At 37.4% G+C, this 17,801-nt stretch overlaps 1 protein-coding gene across 1 annotated transcript; it reads right to left on the bottom strand.

The window, feature by feature from the left end:
• Positions 1-1,208: 1,208 nt before the first annotated feature.
• On the bottom strand, positions 1,209-16,740 carry tbx22 (T-box transcription factor 22; the record flags this gene model as incomplete). The annotated part of the gene is made up of 8 exons (XM_079838518.1): positions 1,209-1,702; positions 3,757-3,842; positions 3,998-4,056; positions 7,733-7,900; positions 8,002-8,176; positions 10,312-10,413; positions 16,346-16,490; positions 16,617-16,740. 8 exons carry the CDS (start codon positions 16,738-16,740, stop codon positions 1,209-1,211), a joined length of 1,353 nt encoding a protein of 450 aa, XP_079694644.1.
• Positions 16,741-17,801: the final 1,061 nt, after the last annotated feature.

Genomic DNA, 17,801 nt, shown 5'->3' with positions numbered 1-17,801 from the left:
AACACCAAATAACACCTTTCAGTTTCTTCTTAAGTAAAAAATTAAGATATATTTGAGAACTTCTTAAGAATTTTTCAAGAATTGCACTTAGGAACATTCTTACGAACTTCTTAGAATTTATCTCAAGAATTTTCTTAACTTCTTTCTTAAGAAGATTTTTGTGAATCCGGACCCTGGTTTGGGAACTTCTGTAGGGAAAACATCACCAGAATAAGGGCATGTCACAATCGGTCCCAAGACATGTGAGAGGCAATGAACATTTGTTAACATGCTTTCGTGCAAATATAATAGATTACTTAAAAAATGTTTTATTGGGTTTTGTGCTGTGCTGTGCTGTATTTAAAGTCCTTTTGTTTCTCTCTCTCTCTCACACACACACACACACACACACACACACACACACACACACACACACAAAACTATTAATGAAAGGAAATGGTTAAATGATTAAAAAATTTATTTTTCATTTTAGATTGTCTTGTTTAAAAATCCTTAGAAATCAGGTTAAATGTGGCACCAGACGCCACAGAGAAAAAAAAAGTTGCAAATGTGTCAGCTATGTTTAACAAAACTGAAAACATAATTAATCTCAGTGATAATAAATACAAAATAATCAAATTATTTATTCAATGAATGTATCAACTTCTGCATTTGGATCATCACTCGTGTGTCTCGGAGCAGTTACATGACATAATATCCACAGATTCAATAAGGATTCATGGTCCCACTTTATAGTGTCAACTCTATGAACAGTTCAATTAATAATTTGAGACAATCCACTTGGGGACATATGTTTTTACTTAAATTTACCTGCATGTAATTACAGCTGTAATTAATTCCGGTAATGACACCTATAATTACACTGTTGACCCTTCCTTTACGTCTTAACCCACCCTAAACCACCAAATCGGTCCCTAACCTCACCCGCCGTATCCCACCTCAATAGCACTTTGTTTTGCAATACATTAACACAGTACATTGTACAATATGTATTTTTTTATTGATGTAAGTACACAGTAGTTAAAGACACCTGATAAAAAGCGTGGACAGATTCATAAACATTTAATTAAAGTTGTTAATACAAAAATGATTCATTATTCAAATTCAGTGTCTGTGCAAACGCAAATAAATATAGGTGTGCTCATGATATCAAGCTGCATTAGAATACAAGTGCCCTCTTTAGGGTGTGTGTTTTGACAGGTTTGGAGTCAGGGACAGAAAGAGTTTGAGGAAATCATTGGCACTTGGTGAACAGGGCTCACCAAATGATGGGCAACAGTAGAGAATTGGCTCCTCATGGGGAAACTGTAGCTGTAGGGTGACACAAAGGCTGATGCCATATTGTCATTTTCAGTTTGATAGCGTCCAGAGGTCCATCCAGCTGAAATGTTGGGGATAGGATGCACAGAAGTACTTGTGGTGGTGGAATCATGGAGCCAGTGACTCCTACAGATGTCTCCTTTCTTTTTATTGGTCATGAAGGGGAGGTCGAACCTGGGACGCAACCCAATGTAACTACTGAGTTTGCCCAGGCAAATGTTGCAGTAGGCTCTGTATGTTTGAAAACAGTTTGAAGGGAATATCTTGCAGCATTGAGGGCTTGAGAATGTGATGGGATGGGCTGCTTGAGCAAAGGAGCTGGGCAGGAAGGACGTCATTGATGAGGTGACATCGAAACTGGCTGAAGATCCATAACATCTGCCTGCTGTGAACAAAATAAATAATATATATAGAATTGTGCAATTGTACTTTAAGTTATATGTGTTTAAGGTATATTAGTATTTTCACCAAAACAAACAAAAAATGTTTTTAAGCCAGTTATTTATATTTTTGTCAGTAGGAATTATAAGCTTACATTTCCAAACATTCCTTTTGCCATTAACTGTAATAATCCACACAGAGATCTGATCTCACCATCATCGAGTCCATCAGGGATTACATGAAGGAATAGAAAAAAAACGGAGACTTCTGGACTAAATCCAGAAGAACTGTGGCAATGTCTCCAAGACGCTTGTAGAAACCGACCTGCAAAGTTACCTGAAAAAATATATGTGCAAAACTAACTAGCTTTAACCCTCTGCTGCTCTTTACGTGGTCATCAAAAATGAAATAATTTATATTGTTATTCAAATTAATGTACTATATTTTAGTTCGATAATGTTTTTTACTTAAAGGGTTAGTTCACCCAAAAATGAAAATTCTGTCATTAATGACTTACCCTCATGTCGTTCGACACCCGTAAGACCTCTTTTGGTGGTTCCTCTTACAAATGAAGATATTTTAGTTGAAATCCAATGGCTCTGAAAGGCCTCCATTGGCACAATGCACGGTTCACTCGCAAGACCCTTAAAAGGTACTAAAGACGTCGTTACAAAGTCCATCTCACTACAGTGGTTCTACAATAACTTTATGAACCGTGCATTGTGCCAATGGAGGCCTTTCAGAGCCATCAGATTTCAACTAAAATATCTTCATTTGTGTCTGAAGATGAACGGAGGTCTGACGGGTGTCCAACGACATGAGGGTAAGTAATTAATGACAGAATTTTCATTTTTGGGTGAACTAACCCTTTAATATTGTGTATTTTTTTAGGGGATTTTATGGTACTAAATGATATTTATGCTGTAGTTATAATCGATTTATTCACTTTTTGGGCATAGACCTGAAAATGAAAATACATAGAAAATTAATTTCCCAATTTAAACTGTGGTAAATCTTGAATGGTTGAGACTTAAGTTTAATAATTTTTTTAAAGACGACATTTCTAAAAAGGTGAAGTTAAAAAAAGTTATAGAATATTATGTTTAATGTTATGCACAACAATACTATTTTCAATTTTTATAGGAAATATATATATTTAAAAACACATTTTATTCTAAAATCCGCAAGAAAACCAAAGCTAATCTAAACAAGTTGTGTTCCAAATTTGAGCTTGATAGCTCAAAAAATTAGCTTTTAGTAAGATTTTGTTTGGGTGCAGTACCAAACGTTTCCACTAGAGGAAATTCATCTCACATTCATTTCCAATGCGTTCATTTTTGACCATGAGAAGCACAAGTGTGACTATTCTTTCAGGACCTTTTAGAATAATGTCCATGATTTATTTTTTTGGTTTTCACATAGCAAGTGCCAAAACCTTTACCAAATTTTGTACCATTCCAATGAAGTAAAAAATTACAGAAAAACACCAGACAAACGGTTGTTACACCGTTGATTTGATTTATTTAATAGAAGTTAATATAAATAAAATCTACTTATGACTATTTTTAAAAGCATCCTCACTTTACAGCACTTTTACACAAGTGCCTAAAACTTTTAACAGTACTGCAGCTTTGCAGGTCGGTTTCTTCAAGTGTCTTGGAGACGTTGCCACAGTTCTTCTGGATTTAGTCTGTCTCATTTTTTTCTGTTTCTTCATGTAATCACAGATGATAATGGTAAGATCAGATCATTCCGGCTGTTGTCAGACTCCTTGTGCATACAAAAATCTCACTGGAATATTACAATTAATGGAAAAAACGAATGTTTGGAAGTGTAAACTGATACACATTACAGCAAAATATATAAATAACTGGCTTAAAACCATTTTTTTGTGAAAAAAATAGTGAAAAAGACTATGACTTTTGCTCTTTTTGGCTCTTGATTAAACCTGGTAATGTACTTTTTAGCTATCAAAATTTTCCACCATTACTGGGTGAAAAAAAAACATTTCAACTGAAATAAAATAATTCAATATTTTTAATTATAAATGTTCACCTTGTAGCTCCATAGCAAAAGATTTGAAATCGAGGTTAAAGGGATTGTGCCATGAGTACGACTCCAGAATCCCACCCAACACGCCCCTAAAGTGCATAAGAACGAGAGGGAGAGAAAGTCATAAAAATACACTTATTATAATGTCCTTGCAATGATTCTGCTAATGTAACAGCCTTAAGGTAATAAAGCCCTGCATATATATGTAATATCAATAATTTATACAAATAATAACATCCATTACCCATTTCGTTCCCTGAAGCCCTTGGCAAAAGGATTCCTGTCAATCTTCAGTTTTGTTATCTTAAAAGTTACCAGAAAAAAACACAATCAGTCACTTCGGCAAGAAAGGCAGACATATACACTTCCACAAGGTTAATGGCTGTCATAAAAAACATGAATAGGAGGGAAATTGTTCTGTAAAACTGCATAGTTTTATATAGTTATAACTGCTATGGAAATCAGTCACTGAAATATAAATAATACAACAATCTTTTTAAGACCTTGATGAAAAGTTGGCAGTCTGTCCTGTGGTTTCTTGTTTTTAGAACAATTTCCCAAATTCAGCTGTGTAATTAATTTTCCATTAATTGCCCTGTTGATTTACAGGTGCGACTGGCAAATTTTTTTTAATATAATATGCTTGAATCAGAATGATTGTACATATCATTACATATCGTTTGAAAAGGGGAGTCTGACAAGGCTGTCCAGTCAGCAGATTATTATGCAAAAGAAACCTCTGCAGGGTGATAAAAGACTACACTGCGTAATTATCCCTGTTATTATGCGGCTACTTGCCAGATAAATAAATAATTGAACACAAAATATTAATTTGAGATATTTTTATGATGTCAAAATGGCGCAGTTAACTTATGCACTAATATCAGTTAGGTTTAGGGGTGGGGTTCATGCTAACTTTACTGTATTAATCAAATCATACTAATTTATTTGAATTCGTGTATAGAGTCGGTGGGCAGGCTTAAAGCCACACTGTGTGACTTTTTTAGTTTATTCTTAGCTAAAAACACTTAGTTCTTTCAAAAATATATGTGCTCATTAATGTATATTGACTGAAGTAATAAAGTATTCTCGTAAGTTTATAATATGCCATTGAAAATACATACGGGTGAGGGGTTTGAATGCGGGTCGCCATGTTGCCCCTCCATCTTGAAAGTACATTAGCCAAAGAGCGACATACCCGTAAATTCAAGCTTCGCCTTTCGCGTTTTAACACTCGATGGTACCGTGTCGAATGTGGACGAGGTCGAACTGGAAGCCATGTTAATCTTGGACTAAATCGGCCACCGTAGGAGTTAAAACGAAATCGGAATTGAGAGGAACAGAAACTAATATTCACTGGATGGTCATATACCTTTTCACCGCTAGATGGGGGAAAATATCACACAGTGTAGCTTTAACATAATGACGGCACGTCACGGCAGAGTTGCGGCGGTTTGCGTGCTACTCGTAAACAAAGAAGCCGGCGAACGGCTGTCTTTCGAATCGGCTTTGGCCGTGACTCTGGAAGACTTGGAGTTAAGCTTTTCTTTGAGAAAAGAACAAAGAACGGCACTGAAGTCATTCTTTAGAAAGGAAGATGTGTTCGGAGTTTTGCCGACGTTGCTCTCTGGTTGGTTGTAGTGCTATCCTATTGTGTGCAGAGGGAATTTGAAAGACAACCGTTTGTCCTGGCCCTTAGGATTGAGCCCTGCCAATGGTGAGTTCCCAGACCCAACATCTTGATGTGGGTCTGGCTTGTCAGGCTAAACTAATACTACAACTAAGAAACAAATGTGTACAAAGTTGCACAAGTCAGGATTAGTCTAAAAATGCGTGTTAAACTCACAGCACATGCAGTGATGAAGCGTAGCATTCTGCAAAGAACCGTTCTGAGACGCCAGTCATGAGCTGCTCGCGTGAACACTGCGCTTTGCTTAACTATTTATTTTCGTTTTGAATTGTTTAGTTTCAAAGTGGACATTTCAAGCTTTCTATACACATATTTCTCATGTCTGCTGAGGCAAGTAGCTGCTGAGTTTCGGTTTATTTATGAGACATGAGCAATGCAAGTGATCGCTCCCGTGCCTCCATGTCACGATTATTGTCTTCTATAGCCTAGTCTATTTGCTTCTTATTAGGGATGCACCGAATCCAGGATTCGGGTTCGGATTCGGCCGAATATTGGGATTTTTGACGGGGTTCGGTTTCTGCCGAACCTCAAAATTTTTTTCCACCGAACCCGAACCCTAGGCTTGCACTATGCACGCCCTGCTGGTCGAACGTAATGACGCCGCCGTTGAAAGTGAAAATGAAACTCATGAACAGAAAACGTGGCAGTAGCTACTTTAAGTCAAAAGAAGGCGATTCAAGTCGAGCTACATGTTCAATTTGCAATGCCGATTTGTCTCGTGGTGGCAAGGACCCTAAACAACAGCCGCTGTTAAAACATTTGCATATGAAACATATCCGAGAGAATACGAGTTGAGCATGAAGGAATCTACAGACAGTCAAAAAAAAGACAGTCATACATAGGCCTACACTAAATATTTTTCACTTAAATAATTACCAAATTAAGATGACAAAACGAAAATACACTGAATCCGTAAGCTTTGAAGAACCGGAATCGTTTTTTTTTTTTTTTCACACCTTGTATGTTTTTTGTTTGTTTGTTTGTTTTTAAGTAACATGTCTAAGTGATGTGGGTTAGTCTGGAGCACAGCCTGTTGACAGTTAAACCCGCGGCAGAAATCACCCTCTCAATCCTTCTGTCTCCGCAGCGCGCGAGCCTCCAATGACAGCGCGTGCGCGCACCTCATGCGCTCTCCGTTGTGTTCTTCTTTTAAACGACAGAGGACGACTCAGGGTAATTTTTCTATAAGCCATCCCGAAACAGCGGCGAGAAGAACATACGCAACAATGTTTACTTTAGTAAACTTGACCAAAACCACACTATTAAAAGCCTTAAACAAGGCTTCAGATGGACCTGGTGTCCCGGGAATAGAGAGATAACGCCTCGCTAGAGCGGCCAGCCTCGGGAAGCGCCGTTCATTTGCTTTCCACCAGTCAGGAGCTTCTACTACTGCTGTATTTTTCTGTCAAAATGGTCCCACACAGTAAGCTTTTCCATTGCTTCATTTTGCGAGATATATCTGGTTTGTGGTTGCACATGTCGACGCGCTCCGTGAGTGAACAAATAACGCTATAGGCCTGCAGCATATTTTTCTTAACCATGCATCAAAACCAAACAAACAAAAAAGCGTTAAAAACATTTAAACCGTTTAACTAGTATTAATAATCTGTCAAAGTTCTTACTTTCGGTTAACGGTTTAATGGTCAATAGCATCCCTACACTGCTGTGGACGTTGTTTACTTCATTAATGTGTTTACTGTGATAATGGACTGAGGATGGGAGAAGGATTCGGTATTCGGTTTCGGATTCGGCCGAACCTTAACCAGAGGATTCGGTATTCGGCCGAACCCCAAAAATCTGGATTGGGTGCATCCCTACTTCTTATTTAATAAATCCAGGCAGTTGGCTGATGAAACATTGATTACAATTAAGATAAAATTTATACAAAACGAAACTCACTTTAAAGAAAGGCTTTCTACAAAACAAAACTTAATGAAGTGGTCAAAATAATTTCTGACCCACTCGCATTTTTGCACTTTTCATAATCAATATAGCCATTACAATATTTAAACATAAATATGAAACAAAATACATTGTTTGATGGCTACATCCTGTACAGTAGGCTACAGTACAGATAAATGTCATGTCTGAGCGGGATTTGAGCGAACGTCATTTCATCGGTGAGGGTTCATGTCACACCGCTCCGCTTCGCTCATTACAGGCTCGTTCGTGTCAGAACGCCCACGTATTAAAAAATGGTCGGGTTTAAATCGGGCTCGGGTAGGGTCGGGCTTGATTTTTTGGGCCCGATCTAAGCTCTAATCCTAGAGAACTGATGAAATAAATTACCTGTTGGTTTTGGTAGGCTGTGACAGTGGTGAACTGAGTCTCAGGGAAGGAGAAGGTGTACACACCCTTCGCTGGCAGTGATGGTAGAGTCTGTGACACACACTCAAGAGGACTATGCAGAATAACGTGTATGCGTGGCTTGTATTTGTGCATGGACTTCAGGATTATCTGAATTTCAAATGACATTGGACACCATTTAGTGTTTATACTGAAGTGTTATTGATTTATGTTGTAGTGTAAGGTAGTCATGTGAAAGAAAGGGAACTCACATGGCCTTTGTCATCCATCTCATTGTTGGTGAGTTTGACACGATCAAAGCTAATCACCTGTCTCATCCAGTTCTCTCCTGAACACGGCGAGTCCGGGTGGACATACAGATGAGGGGAGATGCATGAGGGATCTGTGTTTCCAGCCACCATCCACTGAGAGCTGTGGTACACATACCTAACACGGAAAATAATAACAATAGCTTGGATTTCTTTAAGTAACCCACTACAATGCGACTAAATCTTCCCTCTGGGCGACTAAATAATGTCTATCATTAGCCATTGGCTAATCAATTATTAGATTTTAATCGCCAGTATGTGTGTTAAAGTCCCCCTGTGGTGTAAATCAAGCGAATGGGAACATGGTTTGTGTAACATTAGCAACACATTATTAGCTGTTTAATAACGTAGTCAAGCAAAAGGATAATCATTAATTACCGTTATGTGCCCAACGTTGTAAAGAGCGCCATTGTGCAGCGTTTACGTTGCTAAGTTGGCCGGCTGTATTTCTGAGCTTGTGCGAGTGAGTGGGGACGGGGCTCATTTGCAAATGAAAAATATATTTTCATATGCCAATGTCATTTTGGTGATTGACTACAGGGGGACTTTAACATAAGTTTAGCATAGATATATTTTCACTATATTTTCAAGCGATCTCTACTATTTCAATTTAGCTCAATGGATGCGCAGTGTACCGGTAGTGGGCATGACTAATGCAAAAAAGCGTCAATCTCATTGGCTGGTGCTCATCTATTACGTCCCTGTTTTGATTTCAGCAAATCAGTTCGAGCGAATGCTGACAACGTGATTAACATTTATGAACACAGCAGCTCATCAATCCTTAGTGCGTTGTATGTAGTTATTAGTAGTAGAATTAGTAGTAGTATTATTATCTTTTAATAATAACTACTATTATCTATTACTATTATCAAAGATAATTTTTTATATTTACTTATGAATGGGAGAAAGTGCAACACCAAATATGGCGAACAAGCCCCGCCTTCTAAATGAAAGAGCCAATGGTTGATTAGTAAAGTCATCGCGTCACTGCAGCTGCTGTTAGAAGCTCCGGTTGCTATAGAAACAGGCAGTTTTTCTGAGAAACGCTTAGGATTGCGTGAATTAGCTTCGTCCAGGCTGAGAATGCCCTTTTTTGTCATGATTCGAGTGTTTAGAAACAAAATGTATGAGACAGTTGTTGTCAGATTTCATTGGTGATTTCAAATATGAACTTTAATCGTAAACTTGGTGAACAGTTTTGGACAATTTGATGTTTCCCCCTTCAAAGAGATAGGAGCTGCATTTGCATGCCAAGAGGCATTTCAAAGATGGCCGCCGAGTGAAATGACTTGTCTTAAAGGGATTTGCTATTATCTGTTTTTTTTACAGAAACACCGATTGACCAGCACTATCTTAAGCACCACCACCACCAGTCCTAAGTTCAGTTAAAATGACAAATACGCATTCATACATGCTTACCAAGTTTTAGTTCTTATTACTAAGTGAAGTTTTAGTAACTAATTTCGGGAGGAGCACGTCCAGATAATTAAACCTATCTAAACAATGGAGCACGCCAGATAATGTAACCTAATCAAACCCAAGTGGAGCACCCTCAGATAATTAAACCTAATTAAACACATGTGGAGCATATCAAGCCAATCGATTTAATCAACGATAAGAGGTGTGTGTATATATACAGCATATTTACCTTCTTTCGTTGACCGTTTTTATTTTTAGCATCCCTCCACCACCCCATCTCCTCACTTTGATTTAATAAACTCATTAGACGTCAACACAATCCATAATAAAATACAGTCTAGTTCTAGACTATCTTCATCATGGGGGGGATACTCTGGGTTCGGGCCAAATTCCGAGCCCGGAGCCCTCCCCCGGACAGCACGCCAAATACGCATAATCTTTACTCCATTTAATTTGATGTACGTGTGAACTCGTGAAAGTTATATAATTAAAAAAAGGGTGTGTAAATAGTGCTTGATTATCATAATATAATGCTTGATTGACAGATGTTAAGAGTGTACGTTTAGGTATTCAAAAAACTGCCATTTTACAAAGATAAGCAGATTTGGTGGAATTATATATCAATAAAATAGTATCAGTCTGTCGAGTAAACTAAAAACTTTACCAGCCAATGGCGATTCTGTACTAGTACGGAGGCGATTCAATGGCGCATGTAATTTCATAATTCAAGATTCGCTTTATCTATATCATCTGTATCAACCTTTTATCCTTCTCATCTTAATTTCATGTCTTTTTTTTATTAATCAGTTCAGACTGAAGGCCAGACCAGTATACCTGTATCTCATTGAGTCCACAGGCATGATGTCCATGGCAATGGAGTATTGCTGGAAGGGGTCCAGATTGTGCACCTTGACTCGGACAGAGGGGAACATTCTCCTGAGCAGATGACAGATACACAATCAACACAGACATTATAATAGCATTACAGCCGTTTGGCTATGGGATGATTTTAGACTCAAAATGATTAATAAATGCACACACACTTATCCATGAACTTGATAGATGTTGCAGACATTTTTTACCATCCACAAACAAATGCCTTTTAACTTGTGTGTGCAAAATACAGAATTACATGAATGTGCAGCGATTTGTACAAATAGAGACATAGTTGTGAACACAAAACTTCGATTTTGTATTAATGTAGGTCAGAATTTGTGCGTGCAACGAGTAAGATGTGCATTTGTGCACACAGTGACGCACATTCATTCATTGACTCGTTTGTGAGTTGATCCTATTTGATTCATTTGGATTTGGATTTCACCGTGAGCGTTATTCTGCCTATAAGACGCTTTATGTGTCCTCGTTATAAAGACGAGGAAAACGCTTAACAGACTAACGTTAAAAAGGTATTAAAGGCAACTTTGTATAGGCAAGCAGAGATTAAATCAGGTTATGAACACAACATTGTTCATCACAACATTTTTCTCCCACACCAAACCATTATAAAATGCTTAATATGCAATATCGCATATCATTTGTAATTTTGCACACAAGTTAAAAGGCATTTGTTTGTGGACAGTAAAACATGTTTGCAACATTTATCAAGTTCATGGATAAGTGTGTGTGAATTTATTAATCATTTTGAGTCTAAAATCATCCCATATTTGGCTGACAGATAAAAAAAGCCTACACAAACAACACAACTTTTGCCCCTTTTTTCTGGATAAGTTTACACCAGGTGCTGAAAGACAGAGCCAGTCTTCAGAATCTTGCTGCAAATGTGCCTACTTGTACTACGCCCTAGAAGCATCTACTCTTTTTGTGAAGAAAAAAAACATACTTTTGAGTGTAGACAAGCTTTGTGACATACTATCACGTCATTAAAGGGGCACTTCAGCACAGGGAAGATGAATGTGTATTTAAACTGGGTCATTTATGTAGTAGAAATGTGAAATTATTTTTGAATTTGGTGACTTCTAGACTGAGAAAAGACAGAAAATGTATTTTTGTCTCATGTGGATGAAAGACAACAACTCCCAGAATGCACTTGCTTCGCTGCCCAAAGAGGCCACTTCTAAAGCCACGGATATTGGTTATCACTTGCCCACCATGACACCACCCCCACCGTCGTTTTGATTTTTATAGTAATACAATCATTTCGTTCAGTTAGAAAATAAACACTACAATTAAAAACTGAACGTGTCTTTTCAATAAAGTGTGAGTGAGCCGAACGAACGCCACGTCACAGACGCAGCAGGAGTCAGATTTCATTCATCACCAGAGATCACGAGATAGCAATATATACATATATTTTATCAGGTTAAACTTATTAGTTTCTCAAAACCTTTATCTAAACCTCTCACCGGTCACACATATCCGCCTAAACACTTTTCACTGGTGTTTGTAGTTCTGAACTGAATCCTCCTCCAAACGCAATGGGTTGTGGGCAATATTAGCCTTTATAGTGTGCACGGATCCACACTTCAAAAATTTACCGGAAATAGTAGACCATCCAGGGACTTTTGACATAGGGGAGAGCGGGGCACAACCTAACGCTTTTTGACTTTCTCAGTTTGTGTAAATCCACTTGGGGTTCAGAGTATTTACTTTTTCCCACATTAATTGCACACATGTCTAGTACAATTATGTGGTTTTGTTTCAGTAATACAGTGTATACTTTTTTCTTGATTTACCCCGAAAGAATGGAAGTGAAATGTGACAACATGCCCCATAGGTGAGGTACATCGTAACATGTGGTGGGGCACAATGTAACATGACCAAATAACAGCTTAAAATGTCATCTGATATAATCAAAAAAATATCCAAGACAAACTAAAATATTTTGTCAACAAAATACAATTATTAACTTTTTAAAATAAAATATTGGCATTTTTTAATCATTAAAAATATACTCATTTTTGAGTTTGACAACAAACACATCACTAAATTCAGCTATACAGCATAGTTCAAAACATAATAATAATTAATAATATCTGAACATTAACTCTCAGTCATTATTCACCCTTTTCTCATGGTTTCTCAAAAGAATTCATAAAAGTATAGAATATAATGGCATATTTCTAATAGGGGCTCATTGTAACGCAGTGTGACAACACACCCCATCTGCACAACTGGGATTTATATCTTGGCTTGTGTCTTCTGCTGTTAGATCAGCATTAAAGAACCATCTCAACTGTTAAATAACAGATATAAGATTAAAATAATATCGAATTTGTCTTATTTTAAATAAACACAAAAATAAAAGATGAAAACTAAACTTAAGTAAGAAATGTACTTTTGCTATGTTTAAAAACATGTTCAGTAATATCTTCCAGAGATTTTTTAATTTTGGCGCAATTTTTTCTCTAAATAATGTTGATATGGCAACTAGTAAATACACTAAGTTTCGTCATCCTGGCATGTGTGGAAAGGGTTAAAACATGCGTGTTACAACTAACCCCGCATTGTGCCCCGCACTCCCCTACTCTTTTCAACATACTATGCTTTGAGAGTTATTCTAATCTCACATTATTCTAACAGTTATTCTAATCTCACATTATTCTAACAGTTATTCTAATCTCACATACTAAAAGACTAAGACTAAGACATCAAAAGACTAGTATGGAGCCCCTAAAGGGACATGGTGTAGAAGAAGAAAAAAATGTTCTGGCAGTGCTTGGCGCTCCCTCAAGAAACTTTGTGAGTGAATGCAAAGTTTCTCTGAGACCACAAACATTTTGCAAGAGAACACAAAAGCATTGACTTATTATTTTTCCTCCCATCTCATATTTTTTTTCACCACCATGTACCCTTAGGGCAGGGGTGTCCAACCCTGCTCCTGGAGAGCGACCGTCCTGCAGATTTCACTTCCAACCCTGCTCCAACACACCTGTCTGTAATTATCTGGCACCCTGAACCATAGATATCCATAATAAAGGCTAGATGTCTCGTCCGCACTGCTGGCCAATGGAGGTCGGCACCTGGCGGCCATCTTGTCACAGTCAGCTCTCTCACTCGTAACATTGTGTTTTAATGGTGCATGCACATTTTAAATAACCATAACTTGCTCAATTTTCTACCGATTTTTAAACGGTTTGGTTTGTTATAAACGTCAGAGATGTAGTTATGACACTGCATACTTATGAATAATTATTAATAATTTGTTCAAGCATCCAGTATTATAGCCACGTTAATAACGTTTGTAAGAAGCCAAACCATTTGTAAATCCGTCAAGATTTCAGCGAGATAAGAGTATTTGTGTTCATGCAGATCACTCACCTTACATCAGGCACCACAGAGCCCGCCAGAAAGCTTGCCTGTGACAAAATGGCCGCCGGTGATGACGTTAGAGACTCTGCCGTAAGACATCTAGCCTTTATTATGTATATCTATGCCCTGAACACCATGATTAGCTGGTTCAGGTGTGTTTGATTCAGGTTGGAGCTAAAATCTGCAGGGTGGTAGCTCTCCAGGACCAGGGTTGGACACATCTGCCTTATGGGCTCTGGAATTCACTACATGACTTTTACAATCTGAAAAGTTTTTTAAAGACTAGGCTTCATACACTTGCCGATTTTTATAAATGGTCAGGCTACAGAGAAAAACGGGCCATCATACACTAAACAGCTGTGGATTACACACTACCAGACGGTCAGGTCGTTTTGAACACATCAAACTCACACAGAAACACACACCTCTTTGCTTGGTTATATTGTGTAATTTGATAGAGTGGTGTGTAATCCTCAGTCACGTTAAGGTCAAGTCACACCGCACAGACAAACGCCAACAGACACCAACAAACACTGATGGAACATGTTCATTCGGGTGAAAACAAACCCTGACCAACGCCAACAGACGCCGACTGGGGTAACACACTGATCCAACAAAACCCAGCAAATGTGTGCTGTGCTGTCTGTGTGGTGTGATCTGGCCTTTACATGTACGATGGCCAGTTTTTCTCTGTAACAGCAAAGTCAGCAAGTCTACAATGTCTAGTGACTTACAAACTGTTCATATTTTAAAAGTTGTGTACCCTATTAAAGATAAACATACCTGATATCAACATAAGTATAGTCTAATCTTATCACTAGTGTTGTAGTACTCGAGACCAGTCTTAAGACCATTTTTTGGTCAAGACTTGCTCTTGTCTTGGACTCAGAATTTTATCTCAAGACTGGTCAAGACCACAACTTTGAGGATATCACTAAATTGCCGGTGCATTGTCTGAATCATTTTTTCAACATTATTCATGGGATTTGATGTAAAACTTACTGGTTAAAATGCAATCAATCACTCTTTGTTACTGTGGTGCCAGGTTCAAAAATCAATGCAGGATTGTCTCAAAAAAGTAAAATGCCCAAAATTAATACGAATGGCCCCAAAATTCAAGATATGATTGCAAAAAAGAGATTTTTATATTATAACAAGGCAAACAATTAAGCAATATAACAAGAACGAGAGAGCTGTTTTCACGAACATGAGCACGACTGCAAACGTGATATTGATTTTATAGAAATGTTCAATAAACAAGAAGTTAATATTAATTGACAATTTTTAAGTTTTTGCTATTTCGACAACATGCTCTGTTACTAAATGAACCAGTTGAATAAATTATTTTGTGACACATATTAAAGAGTAGACATTTTATTTTCCAATTATATTTCTATATTGATTTTTTTTTTTTTCCCTTCAAAAGATTAATCTCAACATTATTTATGCAGGTATAATTGTGTTGCAAAGGTGGCACATGCCGAAGTTGCATCTGAATTGGTACAAAGATGAATTTTATTGTTAGTGATTTGATTGGTAACAGCTCTATAGTGTCTTATTATTCTAATAGTAATTATTGATTAAATATAAGACAGTCACAGTAGATATGGATGTTTTAGATGATTTTGAGGAGTGCTGGTCTGGTCTTGGTCTCGGTTTAGTTGGTCTTGACTAAAACACTTATCACTTAGCCCTACTCATTCTCACTCTTGTTTCATATTGGACACTGTGCTTTACTCCTCAAGTTTTTTTATTTTTATTAATTCAATTTTCTGCAGTCATACAGTATAAAAGGTGACCCTGTGTTTTACAGCACCAACACATGATATTAAAACCAGGGTGAAACCCCCGTTTTTCGTTCGACCCTTGTCAAAAAATCCTAAAGGATCATATTTTGGAACCGTTTCCTATAGGATTCTGTGGGAATTGTCTTAAGACAATACATAAATGTCCTGATCATTTCTATAGGATTTTAATGGGATCCAATTGGGTCTCTCTCTCTCTCTCTCTCTCTCTCTCTCTCTCTCTCTCTCTCTCTCTCTCTCTCTCTCTCTCTCTCTCTCTCTCTCTCTCTCTCTCACACACACACACACACACACACACACACACACACACACACACACACACACACACACACACACACACACACACACACACACACACACAAACAATGTTACTTAAAAAAAAGTTAAGTTACTCTAAAAAGAAATTCATTCATTTAAAATTGATTTATTATAATAAAAAGTAATGAAAAATATCACAGGACAAAATGAAATTCCATTAAATAAAATCACAATGTCCAATAAGATTCTAAGAATCCAATAAGATCCTACAGGGCAAAGTGAAATTCCAATAAAATAGAATCTTATTGGACATTCTGATTTATTTTATTGGAATTTCAGTTTATACTGTAGGATCTTATTGGGATTCTTATAATCCTATTGGACATTGTGATTTGAGAATCCAATAAGACCCTACAGGATAAACTGAAATTCCAATAGGATTTTTCGACAAGGATAGGCATACGGATCTGCTGCCAGGTTATATTGTCATTGATTTTAGAACAACTATAGCCCAATAAGTCTATATTGTCACCTACCTCCCCACTTTCGTGATGATCATCTCCGTGCCGATCTCATGAAATCTCTTCCACAGGTCAGATCCCTGAAGATCTACCCGAACTTCTCTCGCAGCGTCAGGTTCTCTTAGCTTCACGCTTTTTTTTGTTTCTTCCTGTCGCTGATCTTCACAAGTAATCATAACAAACTTACACGAATGGTAGGCTATCGCTCAACACAAATAGCCTAGGTAAAACAGTTTTCAAACAATGCTACAATGTTCCCCCTCCAACACAGTTATGAAACACTAACCTGTTGGTGCATCTCTGTCATACTGCAATTTGTCATTCTTCATATTTTCCACCTTCATCTTCTTGCAGCTTTTCCCTGAAGCATCCACAGGAACGGCGTGAGCGCGCGTGCCGATTCCCTGCATCCTGACGAGAGTTCAGATGACACGAGAGTCTGTCGCCGTCAGTCTGTCAGCAGCATCGCGATCGATAGATCTCTTATTGCTCATCCTCTTAAGACTAAACAGTCCAACTCTTCATTTGCCCATGGGGAAGGGGATTCTCCTATTCTCAAACTTACAGGCACCAATAGGATCACAGAGGAGGACTGGAGTAAAGAAACTCCCAGTCCCAGTAGGTTTTTTTTTTTTTTTTGGCAGAAGTTTGAACAGTCAGATAACATGCAAACGCTATGATTTCTGTCTTGGAAAATGTTATAGTGCATTCTTTATTGAGTGATGAACATTTATAGCTGTGTTTTGTGTCCATCACAAATGTCCCATTGCATCCAGCAGAAAAATCTATAAATTAGACTGGGGCAAAAAAGTGGCCCTGGGTTTTCTGGCACAGAGCGGCCCATAACAATTCCGGTCCACAACACATCTCACCATAAACACACCTGCTCATTATGCACAGAGCAATTTTAAACACCCCTTACTAACATGCTATTTATACAGAAATATAAATGCTATTTTTTATTGAAATGCTTCATTAACATTAATGAATGACTCTGACACACTTCTTTAGGTTATTGGTCTTCTGCACATGACAATTAATAAATGATTCAGAATTTTATTTTATTTTACACATTTTGAAATCTTTTTCCATACAGTGATGTTTGATATCACTAAAGTCCAATACCTACCATAAAATCAGTCCATATAAAGCAATGCTGTGGTCTAACTTAGTAGTGCAGAATGTGGACTATTTAATGGTGCCTTTCTAGTGGTTATAGTATTTGGTTATAGCTTGACATCTCATTTTATGGAACAGAGCTCCTATTGTTTAAAAATCATATTGGTTATATTTTTTATCACATAAGAATGATATCTGAAGGATCATGTGACACTGAAGACTGAAGTAAGGATGCTGAACATTCAGCTTTGATCACAGGAATAAAATACATTTTACTATATATTCACAACAGCTATCAGAATTTGTATGAATATTTCTTAATATTGTGTTTTTACTGTATTTTGAATCAAAT

This window comes from Gobio gobio (genome assembly GCF_949357685.1).
Source record: "Gobio gobio genome assembly, chromosome: 16".
In the NCBI taxonomy this organism is placed as follows: Eukaryota; Metazoa; Chordata; class Actinopteri; order Cypriniformes; family Gobionidae; genus Gobio; species Gobio gobio.
This window is presented reverse-complemented; position numbering and strand designations above follow the sequence as displayed.